The sequence below is a fragment of the Chaetodon trifascialis genome, chromosome 4 (assembly GCF_039877785.1).
Source record: "Chaetodon trifascialis isolate fChaTrf1 chromosome 4, fChaTrf1.hap1, whole genome shotgun sequence".
In the NCBI taxonomy this organism is placed as follows: Eukaryota; Metazoa; Chordata; class Actinopteri; order Chaetodontiformes; family Chaetodontidae; genus Chaetodon; species Chaetodon trifascialis.
This window is the reverse complement of record NC_092059.1, coordinates 22,369,529-22,392,281: the sequence shown is the minus strand read 5'-3', so window position 1 is coordinate 22,392,281 and position 22,753 is coordinate 22,369,529. Positions and strand designations below refer to the sequence as shown.

General features: G+C 41.7%; 1 protein-coding gene across 8 annotated transcripts in view; it reads left to right on the top strand.

The window, feature by feature from the left end:
* Positions 1 to 22,753, top strand: part of atp11b (ATPase phospholipid transporting 11B) — a 48,233-nt gene that overhangs the window by 19,498 nt on the left and 5,982 nt on the right. For 2 of the 8 annotated variants that reach the window (XR_011602104.1, XM_070960303.1), the window contains exons 12-30: positions 1,301 to 1,498; positions 1,602 to 1,760; positions 2,135 to 2,322; positions 4,724 to 4,792; positions 4,963 to 5,036; positions 5,541 to 5,644; positions 6,234 to 6,415; positions 8,191 to 8,394; positions 8,953 to 9,106; positions 9,341 to 9,443; positions 9,535 to 9,680; positions 9,865 to 9,924; positions 10,470 to 10,597; positions 10,924 to 11,062; positions 11,678 to 11,701; positions 13,162 to 13,227; positions 13,495 to 13,598; positions 14,790 to 14,955; positions 19,742 to 19,878. Coding sequence is in view for 6 of the 8 variants with exons in the window: in XM_070960303.1 (XP_070816404.1) it covers positions 1,301 to 1,498; positions 1,602 to 1,760; positions 2,135 to 2,322; positions 4,724 to 4,792; positions 4,963 to 5,036; positions 5,541 to 5,644; positions 6,234 to 6,415; positions 8,191 to 8,394; positions 8,953 to 9,106; positions 9,341 to 9,443; positions 9,535 to 9,680; positions 9,865 to 9,924; positions 10,470 to 10,597; positions 10,924 to 11,062; positions 11,678 to 11,701; positions 13,162 to 13,227; positions 13,495 to 13,598; positions 14,790 to 14,955; positions 19,742 to 19,878 (2,405 nt within the window). In the remaining 2 variants the exon portion in view is untranslated. Of the gene's footprint in view, positions 1 to 1,300; positions 1,499 to 1,601; positions 1,761 to 2,134; positions 2,323 to 4,723; positions 4,793 to 4,962; positions 5,037 to 5,540; positions 5,645 to 6,233; positions 6,416 to 8,190; positions 8,395 to 8,952; positions 9,107 to 9,340; positions 9,444 to 9,534; positions 9,681 to 9,864; positions 9,925 to 10,469; positions 10,598 to 10,923; positions 11,063 to 11,677; positions 11,702 to 13,161; positions 13,228 to 13,494; positions 13,599 to 14,789; positions 14,956 to 16,096; positions 16,183 to 19,741; positions 19,879 to 22,753 lie in introns of all 8 variants that reach the window. The other 6 variants (XM_070960302.1, XM_070960298.1, XM_070960304.1 and 3 more) reach the window with 4 other exon arrangements.

The following is a 22,753-nucleotide window of genomic DNA, read 5'->3' as shown; positions in this document are numbered from 1 at the left end:
TATAATAGAGGAAGTGCCTTTCACAGGGCCGGTCTGCCAGCCTATCAGCCAACCTGTCAGCACTAATCAGTCAGAGAGGACAGCAGCCCTCTATGTATTGTGACAGAGAAGAAAAAAATCACAGTTGTACACTGGCTTCCCTTTTCCCTGGAGAGAGAGGCAGGAATACCTACAACAATTCAATGGCTGTGTTTTTAGATTTAGTATATCAAGAGCTCCAGAAACCTGCTGGCCCTGTTACAGTGTGTGGCCTGGAGACTGCTTGTCTCCACGTCACAGCCATCTCATCTCTCCAAGGAATCTGCCGGTCCTTTAGAAGTCTGAAAATGATCTGAATTTAAGGTCTAAAAATTTTAATGTCCGAGTCAAGAAAGGATAAGTACTACGACATATTATATTTGTACTATTCCATGACAGGTGCAGTATGTTTTGGTAAGACCCCAGACACCAGCAATAGGCTGATTTTATGAGTTTCATTTCTTTATTTTGTTTAGTAAGTTAGTCAGAGCTCAGTTCCAGATCTAATATTTCATGAACTTCCATGCTCTGTCTCTCAGTCTGGAATCCTCTCCTCACTCTCCTTTCCTGTCACATAAAGTAATTAACTCCTTAATGGGAATGAATTATCCTGTCTGTTTTGATTTATAAGCATCAGTGCTGAAGCACCATCAGTCTGTGTGTTTGTGCCTTAGATGTGTATTACGCACATTTATTTTGTAATCAGAATCTTTTCTTCCAATTTCTCCAATAATCAGTCGCATTAAAAAGCCTGAATGGAAACTGCAAAATTTCCCCAATAGTGCAAAATCATTTTTTTCCAGACCAAAAGTTTGTACATTACACTGGTTAATTCTCCAAATGAAGGTGCATTGAGTTATTATTTGACCATGACCTTGTGCTTTACAACATCGCCAAGTGCAGTTTTGTATTTTCCATGTGTGATGAAACCTGGCTGAGATTAAAACTAAACTCACATTAAAATGAAACCTTTCTTATGGACCCTCACTTGAGTCATCTAATTCTTTTTGACATTTAAAAAGTCCACTTGTAATTCAGATGACAGCAATAGAGGCACTTAAGTTCTTTACACACTTTCCTTATTTTCCTCTTTTCTACCCATCGTCCTCCTCCTCACCATCGTGCTTCCAAGAGCAATTCAACCTGTTTTCATTTGTTACCTTAAGCTAATTTGACATTTGTTTATCTTCCTATCTTGTTTCACGACTCACTTTAGTGCTCATCGCGTATGGCCCTCTTCCTGTGTCTCATTCTAATAAATGTACTCTCATCCTTCTTTTAGATCTTGAAGTTCATCTCGGACTTCTTGGCATTTCTGGTCCTCTATAACTTCATCATCCCCATCTCGCTTTATGTGACTGTGGAGATGCAGAAGTTTTTGGGCTCCTTTTTCATTGGCTGGGATTTGGACCTCTACCATGAGGAGAGCGATCAGAAGGCTCAGGTCAACACCTCGGACCTGAATGAAGAGCTGGGGCAGGTACGGAAGAGAAGTGCAGGAACACCTAATTCATTCAGAATTCAACTGTTTGTATTTAAGCACGTGTTTAATTTCATTCATCATTTCACATGTTTGTTTCGAGGTGGAGTACGTGTTCACAGATAAAACGGGCACCCTAACGGAAAATGAGATGCAGTTCCGTGAGTGTTCAATTAACGGAACAAAGTACCGGGAAGTTAACGGCAAGCTGGTCCCTGAGGGAATGACTGATGATACACCAGATGGTTCTACGCCTCACCTGGTAACTCACATGTATATGCATTACATTCATGCTCTGTTGGCAGACACATACTATACATGCTGTACACTGTTAGCGCTGCTGCCGTTAAACCAGCAAACCGTGTTATATGAACAAATTTCCTTCAAATGTCAGGAAAGGCGTTTTACCTGAGGCCATTCATATAATTAATAGACAATTAGACTATGATCTGCAAACATAAAATATGTGCATTGTAAGCACTAATCAACATCTGCTATCACTCAAGCTTAATCTTTGCTCATGAAGTGAATCATATCTCACTTATGTTTACAATGACACATAGCACGTCACTGTATGGAATAAGAGCTGATGGTGTTTCTTCCTCCCTTATCCCTCCCTGTGGTCTCTCCATCCAGATTGGTGATGAAGTATTATTTCTCAAGGCGGTGTCATTGTGTCACACGGTTCAGATCAGCTACGACCAGCCAGACTGTCTGGTTGGTGGAGGAGATCCATTCGCCCATGCAAACGGCTTCTCCTCCAGTCACATGGAATACTACGCCTCTTCACCAGACGAGAAAGCTTTAGTGGAGGCAGCAAAGAGGTATGGTTACATTAAAGCATCTTCAAGAGACTTCTCTCCAGTAAATTTCATATAGTGCACGGGCTGGAGAACCAGTTAAGCTGGCTGATTAGAGCAAAGGTGCTCTGGTCTTTATCCCAGCTGTTTCCCATCACCACTAAAACAGTACATAGCCATTTGATCTGTGCTTCACATGATTAGGAGCAGTTGCACAGTTGAAAAAAGCTGCACTCCATCTGTTGTAATGCTCGTATTTTGTACTGGAATTCAGCAACATTTGATTTTCAAGCCTGGAGAGTGTGTGTGCTACTTTGTAGGAATGGCACAGAATGTTTTGATATGTGGGAATAACAGGGACCTGAGCCTGTCGTCTCTTTATCCGGTGGTGAAGGTCAAAGTCAACAACTAAAATCTGAATGGAACCTGTAAATCCAGTGGTCTGTGAAAATTTAGGTTATGTTGAGGAAATAAGGGAAGAAGTGTGGAAGAAACTCCCAATCCCCATGTGCACGGTGTTGTTCCACAGTACTTTCTTAAAAGCTTGTGGTTTCACCATACTGCATGGGTGTGTGATTATGCTAACTGAAGAAATGTGGACATTCCAGTCTTTACTTCATTGTCTGTGTGGGCCCTCAATGATGCAAGAAAACAAAACTTGTGATAGCTGCTATTTATTTGTGATGTATTATAGGTTTAAAAGAACACCTTGGTCTGTAGTTTAGCCTAAAGGTACTGCACATAATACATGCGCCGTTTCTTGACTTTTGCACCCATGTGAATCCTGGCTGATGATTTTAAATTCTGCTCAGATACTTGTGGTGGTTGGATTGCAGGCCAAATATAAAGTGGCTCTTATTCGCTCACTTGTTCATTTTATTGTCACTGAAATATAGTGTAGGCAGCACTTTGATATAGAGGGAGTGGTAGAAAACCCTGAAACAGGTCTGTGTGGAAAATGACTCAAAAGGGAAGAAACCTTAATAGAAAATGCCCATATTTTACTACTCCAGTTTGATAAAGGGCAGCTAAAGATGCTGAAGCTCTGAAACCCTTCCAGCTCTCCAACATAGCAATGAAGAATTTAATGGTTAAGAAATGTGGCTGTGTAGCACCCATCTAAATTGTCAGACTGTGTTGTTTTAGAAAACTGTCCTGATTCATGATGCATGAAGTCAGTGATCCTGGCCATTGTAGTTTTCACACCATCAAATTAAATTATGTCAAGCAGTGAGGGCCTGCACCCATTACCCAGTGCCTCCATGCTGCACGGAGCTGCAGACAGTGTGTCTGTGCTGTTTTAAACCAAAGGGAGACAAACCATCTCCTCAGTAATCAAAAACAATGTATAGGGATTACATATCTTGAAGCTGTATCCTGAGTGAGTAACTCTCACACTGTCTGTTGTCCACAGCTGCTTCATACTGTGTGGAAAAGCTCCTCCTTTTGTTAATTAAATCTCTGAATCCACCTGAAGGCAGCACGACAAGTATGGCCACAAATCTGCAGCCTGCAGTCTGATTTGAGCGCTGAGCCAGAGCACAATGCCTTTAGAAGTGACACCAGGCTGATACAAAGTGACTGTACATCTACACACAACGGACGGGTCCATTAGAACTTGGTGTTCTATTGTGTATGCATGAGACTTCGGATTGCACTGCGATTTCATGTTTCAGTCTTGAAATCCATAGCAGTGCAAATGCTGTTGTCACATTTTAAGATGTGTTATAACCATTTACAACGTGAAATACAGTAGAATTAAGACTGAAACAGCCTGGCACTGATGCCATCATATACACAGCTTCAGCAACATTGTATTAATTTCCTTCATCATCATCATCGTGCACACCATCTGCCTTTTCCTGCTGTTTTGTGTTCACGGCATGTTGTCACCATCACCATCAGACAACAGTATGATTTCCTGAAGAGCAAGTTGTTCAACAACTGCTTTACTGGCAACTGCTGTGTTGACCACAGACTCCATGTGCAGCTGCAATTACATCAATTCCTCACAATAAAAAATACAATGAAACTTCCCACTTCCAATCAATGCATGATAATGAATAATTTCATACAGGCCATTATTTAGACATATTGCAACCAGTACAAAAATATCAGTGCCTGTTGCTTAACAATGTGACTGGCTTGGAGGTATTTATCAAACACCGCACCCTCTGATCTATATTGTTGCTGACCCAGACCATTTGCGCTTTGCACTGCTGCACATGCATGCAACAAAATAGGTGTACTTGGAGGCGCCCACACAGTCCTAGCACTTGAATGGCCTGGGGGCGTACTATTGCTAAATATTTAATTTCCTATCTTTTAAAAGCCCAGTTACCTTCAAAACCATCCAAACTTTAACCCAGTGTTTCACAGGTCAAAATGTCCAGAATTACAGTTTTAACCGTCGTTTTTCCCGCAGGATCGGGGTGGCCTTCACTTGCAGCAATGGAGATATTATGGAGATCAAAACATTTGGCAAGCCAGAGAGGTAACCCTGTCCATCTCTTAAATGACTAATACCCGTACAAGAAAAGGTAGACTTGTAGCCTGCAGACCAAAAAATGGTTGTTCAAGCTGCCTGTGAAAAAGAAATGGTCAGGACAGTCTGTGAGTCCCAAGAAAGTTAACATGAGTGTCTGTCTTTGCTCTTTGTGTCAGATATAAACTGCTCCATGTGTTAGAGTTTGATGCCAACCGCAGGAGGATGAGCGTCATACTGCAGACACCCTCAGGTAACTTCACCTGCACCTCCCAAACAATAAAAGCTTGACAAAAAACAAATTGATATTTCTTTATATATATTTGTGTGTGTGTGTGTGTGTGTGTGTGTGTGTGTGTGTGTGTTAACCTATGCGGCACGGTGGACAGCAAGTAGTGCAAGTGACCAAGAAGGTCGCCGGTTCGATCCCCGGGTCGGGCAGGGCCTTTCTGTGTGAAGTTTGCATGTTCTTCCCGTGCGTGCGTGGGTGCTCTCCGGGTATTCCGGCTTCCTCCCACAGACCAAAAACATGCTCATTAGGTTAATTGGTGACTCGAAATTGTCCTTAGGTGTGAGTGTGAGTGTTAATGGTTGTTTGTCTGTATATGTTGCCCTGCGATCGGCTGGCGACCGGTTCAGGGTGTACCCCACCTCTCGCCCGTTGACAGCTGGGATAGGCTCCAGCCGGTCGGGTATAGACAATGGATGGATGGATATTAACCTACTACGTCGTCTTCTTTCTGTCTTGACTTTCCAGGAGGCACAGTGCTGTTCACCAAGGGCGCAGAGTCGGCCATCTTGCCTTTCGCTACCGGTGGTGAGATAGAAAAGACAAGACTGCACGTCGACGAGTTTGCATTGGTGAGAAATAACTCTCTTACAGTAATGTGTAGTAATGTTATGATGAATGATGAAACCTTCAAAGGTCTGACTCTGAAATGCCTCTTGATCCACAGAGACAAGGTTCTATGTCTCTGTATGTGTAGGCCTGGCCTTTCCCGGCATTGTAGTGATTACGTTTGACTCTGTCACACGCTGTTCCCATTAGACTGTAAATTCTTCACCACATAAACACAAACAAACACAAACGCACACATATCCACCCCCCACATCATGTCATCGGATGTCAGTACCCAGGAGTCTGTGCTCTGGACTGGGTTGATTTGTGGTCGTCTACCCCTCAGGCTGGTTCTGTGATTTAAAGCCATGCTTTGCTAATTTGTTTTTCTGTTCTTTCTCTCTCTGGTTTGCCTCCTTTTCCTTCTCTCATCCACATCTTCTTGACTTACTCACATTTGCCTTTCCTCTGTACACAAACTCATTTGATATCATTATATTTATTTCTTCCTTTCTTTCTCATGTTCTCCTCTCTTGCCTTTTTTCACTCATATTCTGACTCATTTATTCTCTTTTTCCCTACCCATCACCCACCCCCCTCCTGCCATCATAGAAAGGTTTGCGGACCTTGGTGGTAGCATGTCGCCACTTCAGCCCAGAGGAGTACATTGATGTGGACAGGCGTCTGAATGCTGCCCGCACTGCGCTGCAGCAGAGGGAGGAGAGACTGCAGGAGGCCTTCAGCTACATCGAGAGAGACCTGCAGCTGCTGGGAGCAACAGGGGTTGAGGACAAGTATGGAGGCTAACGAATAAATTGGAATATGTTGGTGCTGTCCCTGCTGAAAACTAGTTCTCATCCCCTTATGCATATGTCCACTTCACCTAACCAATTACAGCGATATTCAACACGCAGTAAGATGTAAAATTATGTAAGAAGGATGTTTTGTTTTTTTTTTAAATCATCTGTCGCCACTGGCAGTGAGCAAAAACATATAGTTAGTGTTGGAATAAAACATATGTCTCATTTCTGCATCGTTAGCTTTGACAGCAATCTATGTAAAGTGCTAGTTTGAGATCTTACTGCCTCGTACATTTTTAGCCATGCTAACGTCATGGTTGTATGCTTGAATGTGCCATCAGTCCACTGCTTTGCTCCAGACAAAGTATCTTTTGGATGGATGGGCATGAAATGTATGTTCTCCAGAGGTGAACCAGCTGACTTTTATGATCTTTTGACTTTTCCGTTCACACCACCAGCAGCTTGATTTTTTTGTTTTTAGTGAAATGTCTTGACAGCTATTATATTGATTGCCATTAAATTTGGTCCAGATAGACAAGGTCTCCAGAAGATAAATCTTAATAACTTTGGTCAACCTCTGACTTTTCATCTAGAATCATTCTAAGTTCAGAGTTTTCATTTGTCCAATACTTTGGTTCATGACCAAACTTACGGAACTAATGACATCAGCCTCAGCTACACTTAATGGTTTGTGCTAATGCTGATTTTAGCATTTAGTTAAAAGCTCTGCTGTGGCTAGGTGGAGCCTCACAGAGCCACTAGCTTGGGAGTAGACTCTTGGTCCTCTGAAATGTTCTGTCACTTGAAAATCTAGCAAAATTGAAGAATAGATGAGCAAAGGAAAGATTATGTTACAGTAAATAAGTGTTACAGCTTTGTGAGTTACAAAGGGGAGGACTATAAAATAGGAAGAAATGCTTGGCCAAAAACAGATAACACAGTGGCCAGGGCAATGTCTAACAAACACACAATGTATAGTCAGCAGAAGGACAGAGACGTCACCTCACTGAGCCTCTCTGGTATTGGATGTTGATATGCGCTTGCATCCGCTCACCATCTGCTGCTCACATAAGCCCCTCGCTTCTCCCACTCTGTTTATATCTCTCTCTCCTCTCTGCTGTTCTGTGTCTGAATCTGGATTGAATTCCTCCTCAGGCACACATGGTCACCATCAAAAGATCTTCTCCATTACGGAAGACATGACAAAAATTCCCCGTGTTTGAGCGTAATATGAACAGTGTAACAATAATGAGGCGTGGAATATTAGATCATATTCATCGTCTATTCATTTCTTCTTTAAGAATATTAACAATGGCCAGAAATAGGACAATTATTCTGTAAGACAAACAAAAACGTGTGTGTTTGTGTGCTTTCTATACACGAACATACACACACAATTACAACCATCTATTTAACATATGAGTTGTTTTTGTTTTCTGTGTGTGTTGAAGCAGATTTGTCCTGACTTACAGACTTGACCTGCATGATAAAAGGAGCTTTATGAAATGTGTAGTTGCCAGTAGGTGTATTGAATTATGGACATCATGGTGTACTACCAAGACTCCAGAGCTTGACCGCCTTACGCCCGCAGAATTTCAACATCAGGTTTACACACCCCTTAGCTTTGGACTTCATCCACAAGTCTAAAACAAGGTTTTCGTTAGGTTTATGTTACCTGGGGATTGACCTAATGTAGTTCTAATCACTGGAAGCTTTGCATCTATAGTACATTTTATATCATTCATGATACATCTCTCTCTCTCTCTTAGACTCCAAGACAAAGTCCAGGAGACCATTGAGGCTTTGCGGCTGGCGGGGATCAAAGTATGGGTGCTGACAGGGGACAAACATGAGACGGCAGTCAGCGTCAGCCTGTCCTGTGGCCATTTCCACAGAACCATGAACATCCTGGAGCTTCTTCAGCAGCGTTCTGATAATGAGTGTGCCGAGCAGCTCCGTGTACTGGCCAGGAGGTGAGTGTTGGTGACATTCTGCTGTGTGGAAACCTTGTATTCCGATGACATTGGAGTTCTTCAACTATTAGTTTGAGAGTTTGGTTTTAATTGGATGCAGATCATTTGATTAACTTCTTTTTGTTACTGTTTTTGTGTTGTTTTTCTGGAGGGCAGTTTCTGGAAATGAAGTTTCCACACGCAAATTAAGAAGCCAGCAGGCTGAAAATGCTGCAGTTTCATAAGAAACGGCGTAAAAAATCTGAATAGGCTGACCTGATTGGTTAAGGGCTTTGGTTACTTTGATAAAGGCCGTGGGCAAAGGCAAAGCAAGAACATTTGCTCAAGTTTGTTTGTATATATTATTACGGCATACTTTGTATCAGCAACCAAACCTGAGGCTGTTGGAGCTCAAATGTGCTGCTAAGGGACAAATCTTTAGAACACGAACTCACTATGTAAAAGTAGAATGTGACAAATGTGCAGTAAATGAAACATCTATGTAACATACCAGTAAAATCATGAGATGGTAGCAGTTCTGTCCAGTCCTCTCCAACTCTTTTCTCCATTTTGTTCCAGGATAAAGGAGGACCACGTCATACAGCACGGGTTAGTCGTGGATGGGGCCAGCTTGTCTTTAGCATTGAGGGAACACGAGAAGCTTTTTATGGAAGTGTGTAAAAACTGCTCGGCTGTGCTGTGCTGCCGCATGGCCCCGCTCCAGAAAGCTAAGGTATTTGTCCTCTGCTATATACACACATACACCACCCACCCAAATACAATGGCCTCATGTTTAAAATGACTTTTTGGATGGTCCCACCATCATCTCAGTGGTGTCATTTCCTTATTGACAGATGAAAAGAAAATGTGCCGCTCTCCATGTGTTTGCTCATGGTTCATGTTCATGTGATGGATCTTCAGAGAACAAGCTTAAACTTAGACGTTAATGTCACTCTGTCCTGTCCAGGTGGTGCGTCTCTTAAAAACATCTCCAGAGAAACCCATCACACTAGCTATTGGGGATGGAGCCAATGATGTCAGTATGATACAGGAAGCTCACGTGGGCATAGGTAAACACTCACCACACCCACATTATGGTCCCTAAGTCTTACATTTCATTCTGAAGACTGTCCTCCAATATGTTGGTGTGTGTTTCTTCAGGTATCATGGGGAAGGAGGGTCGTCAGGCCGTGAGGAACAGTGACTATGCAATTGCCAGGTTTAAGTTCCTGGCTAAACTACTGCTGGTCCACGGTCACTTCTACTACATTCGAATAGCTACGCTTGTACAGTACTTTTTCTACAAGGTGAGGCTTGGATATGATGACAGAATGCTTTTCAGCCTTACCTGCACAAGCTTTATGAGTACTTCTGATAATCCAGTGGACTAAATTGCAGAAGTTAGATCTGACATCCGCTGTTAAGACTGTGTTTGACCACACCTCCGTTCAGTGTTTTTAATGTTTCCTTCCTTCACTCTGTCTTTTCTAGAATGTGTGTTTTATCACGCCCCAGTTTTTATACCAGTTCTTCTGTCTATTTTCACAACAAGTAAGTCTCTTTATCTCGCCATCTCTCCACTCTCTCATATGTCATTGTGCATTTGGTTGTGGTTTTAACATTGCACAGTCTTTCATTGTCTTCATGGAATGCGTTCTCTGAAGGTTTCTTTCCTAGACTCATCTTGAAACGAGTCAGTTTGATACCTAGTTTGATTTTACATTTTTTATCAGTTGTAGTCTTCAGAGAGTTCAGCAGGCAAGAGCTTTGTTGAGGTTCAGTTGTGACTTTTGCTGAATGCTTGGAGTCATAACATTTAAACAGTGGATCTCACATTCTGCATTTCAACTCTTCAAATATTTATGCAACATAGCTTTCAAACCTATCAAACTGTTATCACCATTAATTGTTTCCTAAAGCTTTAGTCTGTTATTAAGGTTATTACTGTGGACTGAGACAAAATGATATCAGTCCTATAAATTATTTGTAGCATAATATGTCTAAGACTCATTTACTCATCAGATTAGATGAGTTATATGTATCAATTTAAGATAACGGGTTGATATTAAATGAAATGCTGTCTCTGTCCATCCCAGACTCTATATGACAGTGTTTATCTGACACTGTACAACATCTGCTTCACCTCGCTGCCCATCCTGGTGTACAGTCTGTTTGAACAGCTGGTCCATCCACACATACTGCAGAATAAACCCGGCCTGTACAGGTAAGTTTAAATGTAATCTGTCGGTGCACACTGTGGGTTAGCGTTGACTGAATTTGGAAAGCTGCTTTCATCAGTTTTCATAACATCTTGTTATATAAACCATCCAAATGCATAATTTTGAAGATGCAAAGATGGCTAGATGGAATTTGATAGAACATTTTAAATAAGATCAAAACAAGTTTGAGTTTGTTGCCATCCTCATACTTTTTGGTCCATACATTTTGGTCCAACTCAAGTTTTTCTTCAGCTTTTACGTAACTTGTTCATGACTGTGAAACCTGAAAGTGCGCTTTAAAGCATCATGAAAAAATGTTTGTGTCCAACAGGGACATTAGCAAGAACTCTCTGCTGTCTTTCCGGACGTTCCTGTACTGGACCCTGTTGGGCTTCTGCCACGCCTTTGTCTTCTTCTTCGGATCCTACATACTGATGGGAGAAGACACCTCACTTATGGGCAATGGACAGGTGTGTCTTTGGCTGTGTGTGTGTCTGTTATGTACTGTATGTTTACAGTAGAACTCCCAGCAAAGAAATTGGGAATTTTCCAAACCATATTAGGAAAATGTTGCATTAGGAAATGAATGGTAGGTTAAAATGAAATGCAGGACAACAGCAATGTGTGTGTGTGTGTGTGTGTGTGTGTGTGTGTGTGTGTGTGTGTGTGTGTGTGTGTGTGTGTGTGTGTGTGTGTGTGTGTGTGTGTGTTTGAGCATGTTGGGATTTGTTGTTGTTGTTATTGATGGGGCTGGTTGCCTGCAGGTCTTTTCTTCAGTCACTCCTCTAAATCTTGCTCTTGTCTCCTCATTCTGTCTTTTTGTTGAATAGCCTGTTAATGCACTGTATTTGTCTCTATTACTATGGCAGCATGTATGTCATTCACTTTTTAATGAGTCAGTTGCAGTAATTTAACCCTTTCTTCTGATCATATCCTCTTTGTCTGTGAATCTGTTTCCTACTTTATATCGTTTCGAGTTTTGGTGTTTCAGAAGGCACTCATTCCTATCGCTCGCTTGTCTTTTTCTTCGATCTTTTGTTGATTGCTCTTTTTTCCTTCTGCCTTCACGCTGTGCATGTCTTCAGATCTTGCGAGCTAACAGGCAGCTGGTAAGAGTCTGCTCTACAGTTGAATCCATGTCTCCCTGGGGGGGGGTTAATGAAAGGATAATGAGGATGATTCCTCAGTATATTTTTGTCTTGCTAATGATGTAAAAAGAGGAATTGTCATACCTATGCTATGCTCTATAGTATATTTCTCACTGAGCCCCAATGATTCTGGTAATCTGGGGATCAGTTTTGATTCCTCCATTTTCCTCTGAAGTTAGTTGAGTGGTCAGCCTTCAGTTCCATCTTGCCTCTTGCTTGAAAACAGTATTAGTAACCCTCTGTTGAAAAACAGATTCCTTCCAACTTCAATTTCTTTTTAAAAACACACACTGAAATTGCAAATCCACACACAGGTTTATCATTACTGTTAACCACAGCTTCAAATGTATGCTCATCTTGTGCAGTTATATACTGTAGATTCATCTGATAGACCAACACATGTAAATATTTACGACTGGTTAGAAGAACAAAGGCCAGTTCGTACTTTGTGACAAATCTGGACAAGGTTTATGAGAAGTGTCACCAGTGCCACCATCATTAGTGGACTGAAAGGTGATGTTTAAAGAGTCTATTGCTGGAGGTGGCCCATGCAAACAAATCATAAAAGACTGGTAATTTCACCAACAAAGGGAGGCCACAAAGCAGAGTTTGTGAAGGACTTTGATTAAAAAAAAAATAAATAAAAATACAGTAAATAAACTAGAACTTGAACAATATAACTTCAGGAGGCTCAGAGTTGTTGCTTTGGAGTGATTTTTGTGGCTACATTTCGGTCTTCTGATGGTTGGTTTTCAGCTTTCAGACTCCAGCAGGGTCCTGAATTGGCTGGCAACAAAACAATGCCCCCCACAGCTCACAACCGATCAGTGGAGGCAAGCAGTGGAGTTTCTCACACAGTCGGAGGCCAAGGCCTCATTGTAGGCACCGTAATACCACTCACCCTGCACAATGAGGTCGATGCCTTTTAGGAGTTTTCTCTCCATTCCTCCACTCAAGCACTTCACTGCTCACCTCTTCCCGCCTGTCCAGACTCCACCTTTTGGCCAGATTTATGGTTTGACTCGAACCATTTATGATACTATACTTCACTGGCAACACAGTCAGTCAGTATCAAATACAGCAGCTGCGACTGGTGTTTTTGGCATCCGTTACTCATTGCAGTGGAATGCCAACAAAATGCCGGAGATTATGTTGGAATAATTTGCATCCCTGTTCTAGCCTAATGGTGCTGAGTCAAAGCGGAGGAACATTAAGTTGAATTAGTACATTCTTGACAACAGGAAAGACAAATTGCAAGGTATCAAAGCCGCATATAAACAGGTCAACCATGTAATGATCTCACCATTTTGTTGTGTTGCAAGTAACTGAGTAGACGCATGTAAACACAGCCACTGATTGTTTTATAATTGTAATGTGATGCTGCGGACAGTTTTATTAACAGTTGTATGTCTGTTCTATAGATGTTTGGAAACTGGACGTTTGGAACGCTGGTCTTCACTGTCATGGTCATCACTGTCACGTTAAAGGTAATTTACACCCAGTCTTATCTTGTCACAACATTTTTTTTGTTTTTATTGCTGCTGTCCCAATACGAAATACAGTGTGTTGTGAAGTGTTAGGATGATGTCAGTGGCCATTAGCAGCAGATCATCATTTGTCAGTTTGAGGTCATGGTTTTCTTTACAGCTCAGAGGCAGATTGCTGTAGTTTATTGATGCCCTGCATGTCCCTGTCATGTCCCCTGTGTTTTACACCTACCTTTCTTTTCTGTGTATGTGTGTGTGTAATGACAGCTTGCTTTAGAGACTCATTTCTGGACGTGGATGAACCATTTTGTGACGTGGGGTTCGATTGCCTTCTACTTCATCTTCTCTCTCTTCTATGGTGGCATCATCTGGTAAGAAGAGGGTTTTTTTGTACAGGGCGTTGCTTTCACACTCAAAGAAAATGCTTTGCTGTGACATTACACAGTCTCCCTCCTCAACGTAACACTTATCAAATAATTGACTTTACAGAGAGAATGACCTGCTGAGGCTGACATGCAAACACATCCTTTCATGCTAGTGATAAATGACTAATAGTTAATGATGGAAAATCAGTATAGTAGTATTAGCATTGAGTATATATATACAACACAGGTCTCCCATCTAAATACCATATGACTTAAAGACAGGGGATACAGTACGCACATTTTTTACATCTAAGGATAAACGGACCAAAAAACTGTCACGACTCAAAGCAAATCTCATGTTCTGCATATGTTTCTGTATATATTGTATTCACATATTTTTGCCTGGCTCTCTGAAAACCTCTTCTCAACAAACTGGTCGAGGAGTTGGATGATTGCTTTTTTCGCTCACAGAATTAAGATACTCTTCTCAAGTTACCGTAGTGCTCATTAAAATTTCAGTGATATCTCATTAAGAGTGTCTGCTTTGAGAAAATCATCAAACAGAAGTTGCCCTCTGAAATATATTGAATTTCCTTTAAGTAATAGTAATATTTTTGCCTTCCCCCAAATCTATTAAATGTGTTATCAACCTGATGGTGAGGCTAAGGATGGAACAGGCTGTTTTCCAGAACATACACCAGCTCAGTCTCTTGGCAGATAAATCACTGAGGCTTTATAAGAATCATCCTTGACTATCTGGGGCTGTTGTTGGATTGATCAGATGAATCTCAGCCATTTGACCCAGTCCTGTCAACTCACAGGCTGGAACTGGAGCCGTCCTGATAATACTGGACTGTAATTTATATTTGTGGTCTGACATCTGCACAGGTTATTAAATTCTGTGGTACCAGGGAATCATAAAATCATTCAAAGAGCACGACTCCAACTGCCAGTGAGAGGGGAATTTACAGTGAAGAGAGCTGAGCCTGGCTGCTCACCTCTATGCTTCAGTTGTGTCTGCAGCTTAAAGCCTATTACCTCAGTCAGTTCTGGTGCTCATTTAGCCAAAATATTACTGTCCCTCTCAGATAAGCTCACCCGTTGATGCTGTCCTCCACTGATAAAAGACATAAAAATGGTTATATGTCCCTTTCCTTCTGCAATATGTAACGATTGTGTCTCTTCCACCCCCTCCAGGCCATTCCTCCACACCCAGGACATGTACTTTGTATTCGTGCAGCTGCTGTCCAGCGGTTCAGCCTGGTTCGCCATCATCATCATCGTCATAACTTGCCTCTTTCCTGATGTGGTGAAGAAGGTCCTCTACAGACATCTGTTGCCCACCAGCACACAGAAGAGTCAGGTAACATGGGGAGGAGGGCCCGAAAGTAAGAACCTGTGATCAGAGAAGACTTTTACAGGTTGTTGTCTGGGAACGTTCGTAAAGAAGTCCAGCTGTTCCTCGAAAGTAGATTATGCTTCTTTGGACAAAAGTACAGGTTCTTGGCTGGGATTTAAAGAGGCTCATCTTGCATTTATCTGTTTACTTCCCAGAGGTTTCCCAGGGTTTTACCTGCATCCTGCTGGCCCAGATCCAAGGTGCAGTGTTAGCTCTCGCTGTTTCAATAGATTTTTAAAGAAACACGTTTTGATACTATCCTGCATTTGTCCTGGGCGTCCACCCTGCCATATCTACTCTGGGAATGGCAGATGTTTTGCCCCTCTCCAAAGTTGTCTTATCTCTGTTCTCAGTTCTAGCTTAGTTTTGCTGCCACATGCATTATTTTAGCTAACTTTGACTTAGCGACCAAAGACAAGATCGCATCCTTTTTCTGGAGGTGAAATCATGCGAGCACAGGCCTCATGTGACACTCACAGTCTAGACACGGGGTTAGATTTCATACGTAGTCCTACTTGTATCTCTAAAATGGAAATTATACTTCCTGTATTGTGACAAGAGCCTTGGGGGAGAAAACAAGCTAAAATGTCACAGTCACTCAAATTCTAGACGCAGAGAGAAAATAACTGTGTGCTACATTGTTTCAGTAGTTCACTGTTTTCTCAGCCTCTGTGGTCTTGAGTAACCCACTTCTTTACAGGAACGGGATGGTGTTCGGTTGCAGACACAGACCGCATGACCTCCTTTTAATCCAATACACACACACATGCATAAACACAGAGTGTGTGTGACCATCTCTCAGCAGACCCCTGCTGTTGCTGTATTGATTCATCCAGCTGGAGACTGTTTATGTTCCTACCTTCCTCATTTCAAAACTCTCCTCTGGTTAATCAGAAAACAAGGAGCTTCCTTGTCCAATCCTGTGTGTTCCCTCTGTTGCTTCTGCTTTAACCTTTGTCCTGTTTTGTCTTTGTCTGTGTGTGTGTGTTATTCTGAAAGTATGAATTGTGTGTTTAAATGCGAGTGTGTGAGAGCGTGATATCTAACCTCTATGTGTGTCTGTGTGTTCTTCCTCCTATCCTCTCTGTGTATTCTTCTGGCATAGATGTATTCCAACCGTGTGGCGATAGGTGATGACTTCATCGCTCTGCAACCTCTGTCCAGAGCCAAGAGCCAGCTGGGCAAAATTAGGTAGAGGAGATGAGACCGATTCAGGCCTGGGCTTAAAATACATCTAAAAATCAATTCAGAGAAAACAAAAGTATCACAGGAGGGCTTTTTTCAAAATCAAGGTTTCTATATTAGTAGTTTTTGGGATGTTTCTGTATATCTTTGGAATATTAAGCCATCTATACTGGCTTATCCTGTGTTCCTGCTCACTTCACTTTATTTCAAAATACAATATGTAGTTCAAATATTCAGCCTTTTTTGAGGTTTTTCTTTCTTCTGTATGATTTCTTACCCTTTTCTCAGGACACAAGTCTTACATCCAACATTAAGCTATTAGAAGTTATAAAATCAGTGACTCCATGAAGTTATTAGAGGTCTAAATTTTGACCATTCAGTAATATATATTTTTGCATTGCATGTTCACATGGAAAGGAACAGGAAATGATTCATTAGCTCTGTATGGCCTGGTGTGGTATTGATGCACAAGTTAAGATGCTGAGATAAAACTTTATTTACAGCACAACACGGACAGCCTCTAAAAAATAGAAATGTTGCTTTTTGAAACAAGTGCTCCTGTTTAGGATCGTTCATGTCACACTGAAATGTTCTTTCTCCCAGGTCTGGACTTGATTTAGTCCTCCTGAGGCCTGTTTCTGACACTGGCAGTACACTGACTGCAAGAGATGTGTGCTGCTAATGTTGGAGCAGTTTCGTGTGTGTTGTGTCTGTGCTGCATGCCCTGGACAAGCCAATCAGCATTCTCTGTGATTGGGATCGGGGGGAGATAAACATATCTGGAGCAAAATAAAATGACAAGCATTTCAGTCGCTGCATGCGTTTTTGTGAGAGGCTGACGTAGAGAATGTGCTCTGAGAGCTCCACCCCTCCTGCCTGGTTCAGCATGGTACTGTCATTACTTCCACACTGCATGAACAATGGGATGAGTGAATGAATGAATGTCAAACCACATGGGAACCCTCATTGAATTGTTTTTTATTCCTCCCTGGCACATAATGTGATAGCAATGTTGTCAATCAGTGACCATGTTTGCGGTCCCTAAGTTGTCATTTATAAGGCACTATTCTGATAGTGTAGTCCCAGAGCACCTGGTCAGACCCGCCTCCTGACCGTCAGCTAGTGGTCTTGTCAAACAACCACAGTCTGGCATGCCACGCTGACACATGACAGAGCCGCATGGTGCAGCCCGTCGAATCACCCTGTCATCTATAGCATGGTCCGTCCTCTTGACATACGTCCAGCCAAACAGCCTCAAACTGGATTCAACACTTGAGACACCCTCTCCCTGCATGGTTTTACCACACCCACAGAACTGATATTACAGCTGCATGACAGACTCTTGGACCGGTTTGGGCTGCCTCGTAAAGCAGCATGATGCTATCTTGTCAAGATGCATGGCAGACTCTGTTATTATCACAGTTATTTTAGACTGATGACTTGAAGATCTTGTGCTGTCATAGCAGATATCACTATGAACAGCCTCCAAGGGAAATCTAAGAACAGTGTGAGCTCTCTTTGGACCAGAAGCCAGAAATAGTTCTTGATCTTGGACAGCTCTGTTTTGATGAATGAACAGTGAAAATGTTTTTGAGAGTTTTAACTTTGCTTTCATGGAGCTGTCCAAGATCATGTGAATATTAATATTCTTCTGTCAGTATTTTGTTTGTGATTTAGAGGTACAACCATCAGTCAAGCACTTAGTCAAAAGACAGAAAACTTTTCAGTTGCGGTCTAATATTCTCCAAACCCAAATCGGGATGATTTGAGGCTTTTCTTTGCTTTTCTAGACAGAACAATTTTTAGAGAAAAGATCAGCAGTTTAATTGATAAATAAATCTGTTTTAGTTGCAGCTACAGTTGGTCAGTTTCTTTTCAAGGCAAATGTTGCTACATGCATCTTTAGCCCTACAGCTATATGGTTCATTCTGATGGTTCTGTAGCTCTAGTTAGCGAAATGCTAAAAGTAATAGCCTACATTAGCCTATGCAGCCCTGCAACAAACCTTCACAAAGGTTCTAATGTTTTGTTTATTTTTCATTAGAAGGCTGTAGTTTGTGGTGCTTCTACACAGGTAGGATTAAGTGCACTACCTTTAGCTAGGTGATGTTGGTCCCATCCTACAGACTCAATGAGCAGAAGCAAACTGTAGCCTGACTGGTCATAAGTGTTGTGTATGTTTTGTTAAGGGAGGACACAAACAAATCCCATTTTCTTAAGTTTGATTTGTTTGTTGAATTGGTAGAACTACACCAGATGCTCCTCCTGGGTTCAAAATCAAATCCTGTATTCATGTTAATGTGCTGTTATCATGCAGATTATTCAGCTGTGTTGAAAGCATTCCAGTATCTCTCAGAGTCTTTTTTTTCCTAATTAGATTAGAGGGAAGTAATCACTAACGAACCCAGGGAGCTCTCCTGGGTTTTTCTGTTGTTTGCCTGCTCTGTAGCTCTGATAGATTCCGCAGCAGGTTAATTGGTTTGGATACGAATAGATTGGCACTTATCTGCACTAGAAGGATCCTTTTCCCTCAGGACATCTTTCTTGTGCCTGCTGCTTCTTTCTGCTCATTTGTTGCTCAATTTTACAGCTATTTGTGAGCTTACCTTCTCGCCAATGTGTTCGACTGTCTCTGCTTTTGTGAGAAATTAAAGCCCTTCTCCGGTGACCTCATCACCCCGCTCAAATTTTCTTAAGGACCTCTTCCCAAGCAGTGATTTATGATTATCTCACAGTCCCAGTTAAAATGAGGTTCAGATCTGTCGCAGGGGAATAAGACCTGGGAGGCACGTCGGCGTCTCATGCGGAAAAGCTGGAGACAGCTGTTTTTATTTGCCTTGTAATCCAAAAATTAGCCCTCAGTTCTGTTGCAGTGTCGAAAATGTTCGGTGAGGTCACTTGTGAAGGACTTTAAAAAGGGAACCAGCTTTTATTTGGTTACAATATGCTGTATGTGGAAGTGTAATAGAGGACACAAGAGGGAGGGGCAGGAATTGAATTAATTGCCTCCCCTGCAGTGCAGCCTGGACTGACTCACTGACTGACTGACTGCTTGCTTACTGACTGAATAATGAATCTGCTGCTTGGTAAATAAGCAGCATTTAAAAACATATCAACTGTGACTGCAGTCTTTTAGTCTTGTATTGAGTCTCTGGATGTACGAAAACACAATCTGAAGTAATGGCATTGGTGTGAGATGATTTCACATCTCTCCCAAATGAAAGTCGCCTCACAAATAATATTTTAATAATCAAATAATGTTTTTGAGGCAAGTGCCTTTTCAAAATGTGTCCTTGTTTGCAGAAAATTCCTAAAATCTTGAAAGCACTAGTGAAACTGCGTTTGAAACAAGACAATGTCATCTTGTTTTTGGAAAAATTTAAAGATTTTATACAAGACTGAAGACTCCTGTCGATATTTTTGCCGTGCAATTGGTTAGTGAATAAGCTGGCTTTCCTGGTTATGTTGCAATGACAAAGTCTGACCTACCAACAGTCTACCGGGCTGACTGAGGAGCTGTTTGACTAGCCAGCGGGGCTCATTGTAAGCATCTTGTGTCCTTCAGATGGAAGAGGGTGAGGGTTCAGTCGGCCCAGAATATGACCCTGTTAAAGCCCAGCGGAGCCCAGGGGAGGACAATTGGCACCTGCTAGCTGCTTATCCTCCCCCTGCTGCCCCCGGCCCAGACCCCTGCTCCCCTAGGTAGTACCATACTTCACTCCCATTGTCCCCCTCGTACTCTCACTGTCCCAGCATTATGGCTTTGCCTGAGGACCAACCAACCCTGTGCACCCCCTAACAGCTGCAGTCAATTCAGTCATTGACCCATGGCTATATGTCACAGCTGCCCCCACACTGCCCTTTGATTTCATTTGTAAAAATACTATTACTGTATGTCTCTTTGTCGGTCTCACTTCCTGTATGAATGCCCCCCATCCCCTCCCACCCAAACCCATCCATCCCGGCCCTTCCATGAATAATCTCATCCTTCCCTACACAGATATGACTGACCTCACCCTCCCTTACCCAACCATGATCGTCCCCATCCTTTCCTTTTCGTGTCTCAGTTCACCCCTCACTGTTACTGATCAGGTCTGGGTTCAGAGTTTACAGAGAGAGAATGCTGTTGGCATGCTGACTTCATCGTCGTTGCTGTATTTTTTGACCAACCATCTAATCCCACCACAGTCAATAAGAATAATAATACTCCATATTGAAGCCTGAGTCATGTAAGTTGTCTGCCTGTAAGCATTTGGTGTGTCATGTGATCCCTTTTGTGTTTCAAGTATTTTTTAAGTTGTTTTCTCTTTTGTTCTGTGATTTAAGACTGAGTGTTCTGTTTTCTCTACATCTAGAGTGTGCTTTATGGGCACTATAGTATCAAACTATAAACTCAAGATCATTACATACATTAAATATTCAGTCGCCAAAAACACCTTGCCAAAGACCCTCTGCTGTCTTAGTTGTGTAAACCAACAGTGAACATGAACTTCAGCTGAACTCTGTAGCCAGTATAGTAAATCAGCCAATGGATGATGTCATCCATATAGCTGTTGTTGAGGCTTTGGCCTTCGATTCAGTCAACGCTTTCTCAGAAAACTACCGTTTACAAGACTATTAATCATAAGGTTTAGCCTGGTTTTAGTCTGGGCTTTGTATTGCTGCTCCTTAATTTAAAAAAGTACATGCACCAAACAGAGCAAAGGTCAAATGCTAGTTCAGTTGATACTATTTCTCGTCCATCTATCATAAACAGCACTGGAGATCAAGTTTTATTGTGACATGACTACCACTGAAAACTACAGCGTCTCAGCTCTGCCTCCCATTGCTTCTGATTTACAAGCCCTGCAACGACTGAGTGCTGCTGCACAGATTGATATGATTGGTTACCAGTAGATTAATGCAGGTATATCAGTCATCTTAGAGTTAATGAAAAGCTGACAATGTTTATCACCCATTTTGTCGTACCACCACAGATACGCCAAGGACACATCACTAACAGATAAACACGAGTCCAGGATACATCAGCATCCATGGCTACAGCGGTGGCTTGGCTGCTGTCACTGCTTTTACTGTGGTTTGGACTGAGTGTGTGTTTGGAATAATCACATTCTCCACATTCTCAACTTCTCTCTTTGCTGTGGAGGGTGACCATAACTACAGAAACAAACCCATTTCAACAGGAATATATCAATATGTTTTAAAGATCAAAGCCATGCATTTATTACCCAGGGACACCTGACGCCAGAGGAATAAGCCATATTCAGTTTGTCCCGTCTGTGTTTTGCTGTTACCAGCCAAGAAGTTTGGTTTCATGCTAGAAGTGTCTCCAGTTTCTGCCGCAGAGAAATCCAACAGCAGCAACATCATCATTGAGCTACAGAATACAATCCCAATTCCAAAGAAAGTGCTACGCTGTCCAAAATGTGATTAAAAACAGGGTGCAGTCATTTGCAAACAAACTTTGACAGTGGTTTTTCAAAGTAAAACTATCAAGTAATATCCTTTATACAACTTGTTTGAAACATGTCACTAGCATCAAATTCAGCACCACCTTTCAAACGACATGTTGAATAATTCAGAATGAGAATATAATTACAAAAAAGAGGTTTAGATATATTGTCTTTGTACAGTTTTCAGTTCAGTATATGTCAAAAAGCATAAGCAAATGATTCCATTTTGTTTTATGCTTTACACAACGTTCCAACTTTCTTGGGTTGTGTAGTTGTGCAGCTGTAGAAAGGGGGCGTACGGAATGCAGTCTACATGAGTGTAACCTCACACTCTGTTCACTCTTTGTCTCTCTACTCTTCACTTTCTCTCTTTTCCATCACATGCTGTCTCTCCCTCGGGTGCTGACTCAGGTTAACAGAGCCACCTGATCCTGCAGGCTTCTAGGCAGCAGCCTCATTCAGCTTTGTCTACCACTGCATCACTGAAACCATTGAAAAGTTTGATTATATATACTTTTAGACAGCGAGGGGTTTCTTTGCACCACAGGTCAGCTTTTACATTAATACAGACATTTAGTAGTTTTATTTTCATGTATATGAAGAGGAAAAGATGAGGATAGATCTTCAGGATGCTGTCTTGCTTCTAATACATATGGCAGCTCTGGAGCTTTCAGTGCTTTTGTCAAAACAGAAGCAGCCTGGAAGTTTGATCAGAAACCTATAAAAGCCTAAAACCTGTAAAGCCTCTGCAGTAAACTTGACCAGTTAAAGGTTGTATTTCAAAAGATCTAATGGATATAGCTAAGCCTGACTAGCTGTTCAGTCTGATTTGATTTCCAAATATGGACAGACTTAATCTGCTTTATAAGTACCCGAAAATATTTTATTATATGATTTTGAGTTTTTTCATGTTTTCTTTGTTTACAGGTTTTATGATTTATGTATTTTTTTATGTATTTATTTGCAACATTTCAGCCCTTTGTGTTGCATGTATTGAATGTTTTCCCTGTACATCATTGTTCCTGTGACAGCATGCAATATGTCTTCTCCCAGTCGTCCATCATCCTGTCAGAATGTGACAGTGGACCTCTGTTGGTATTAATTTCTTCTCTTCTCTCCTCTTT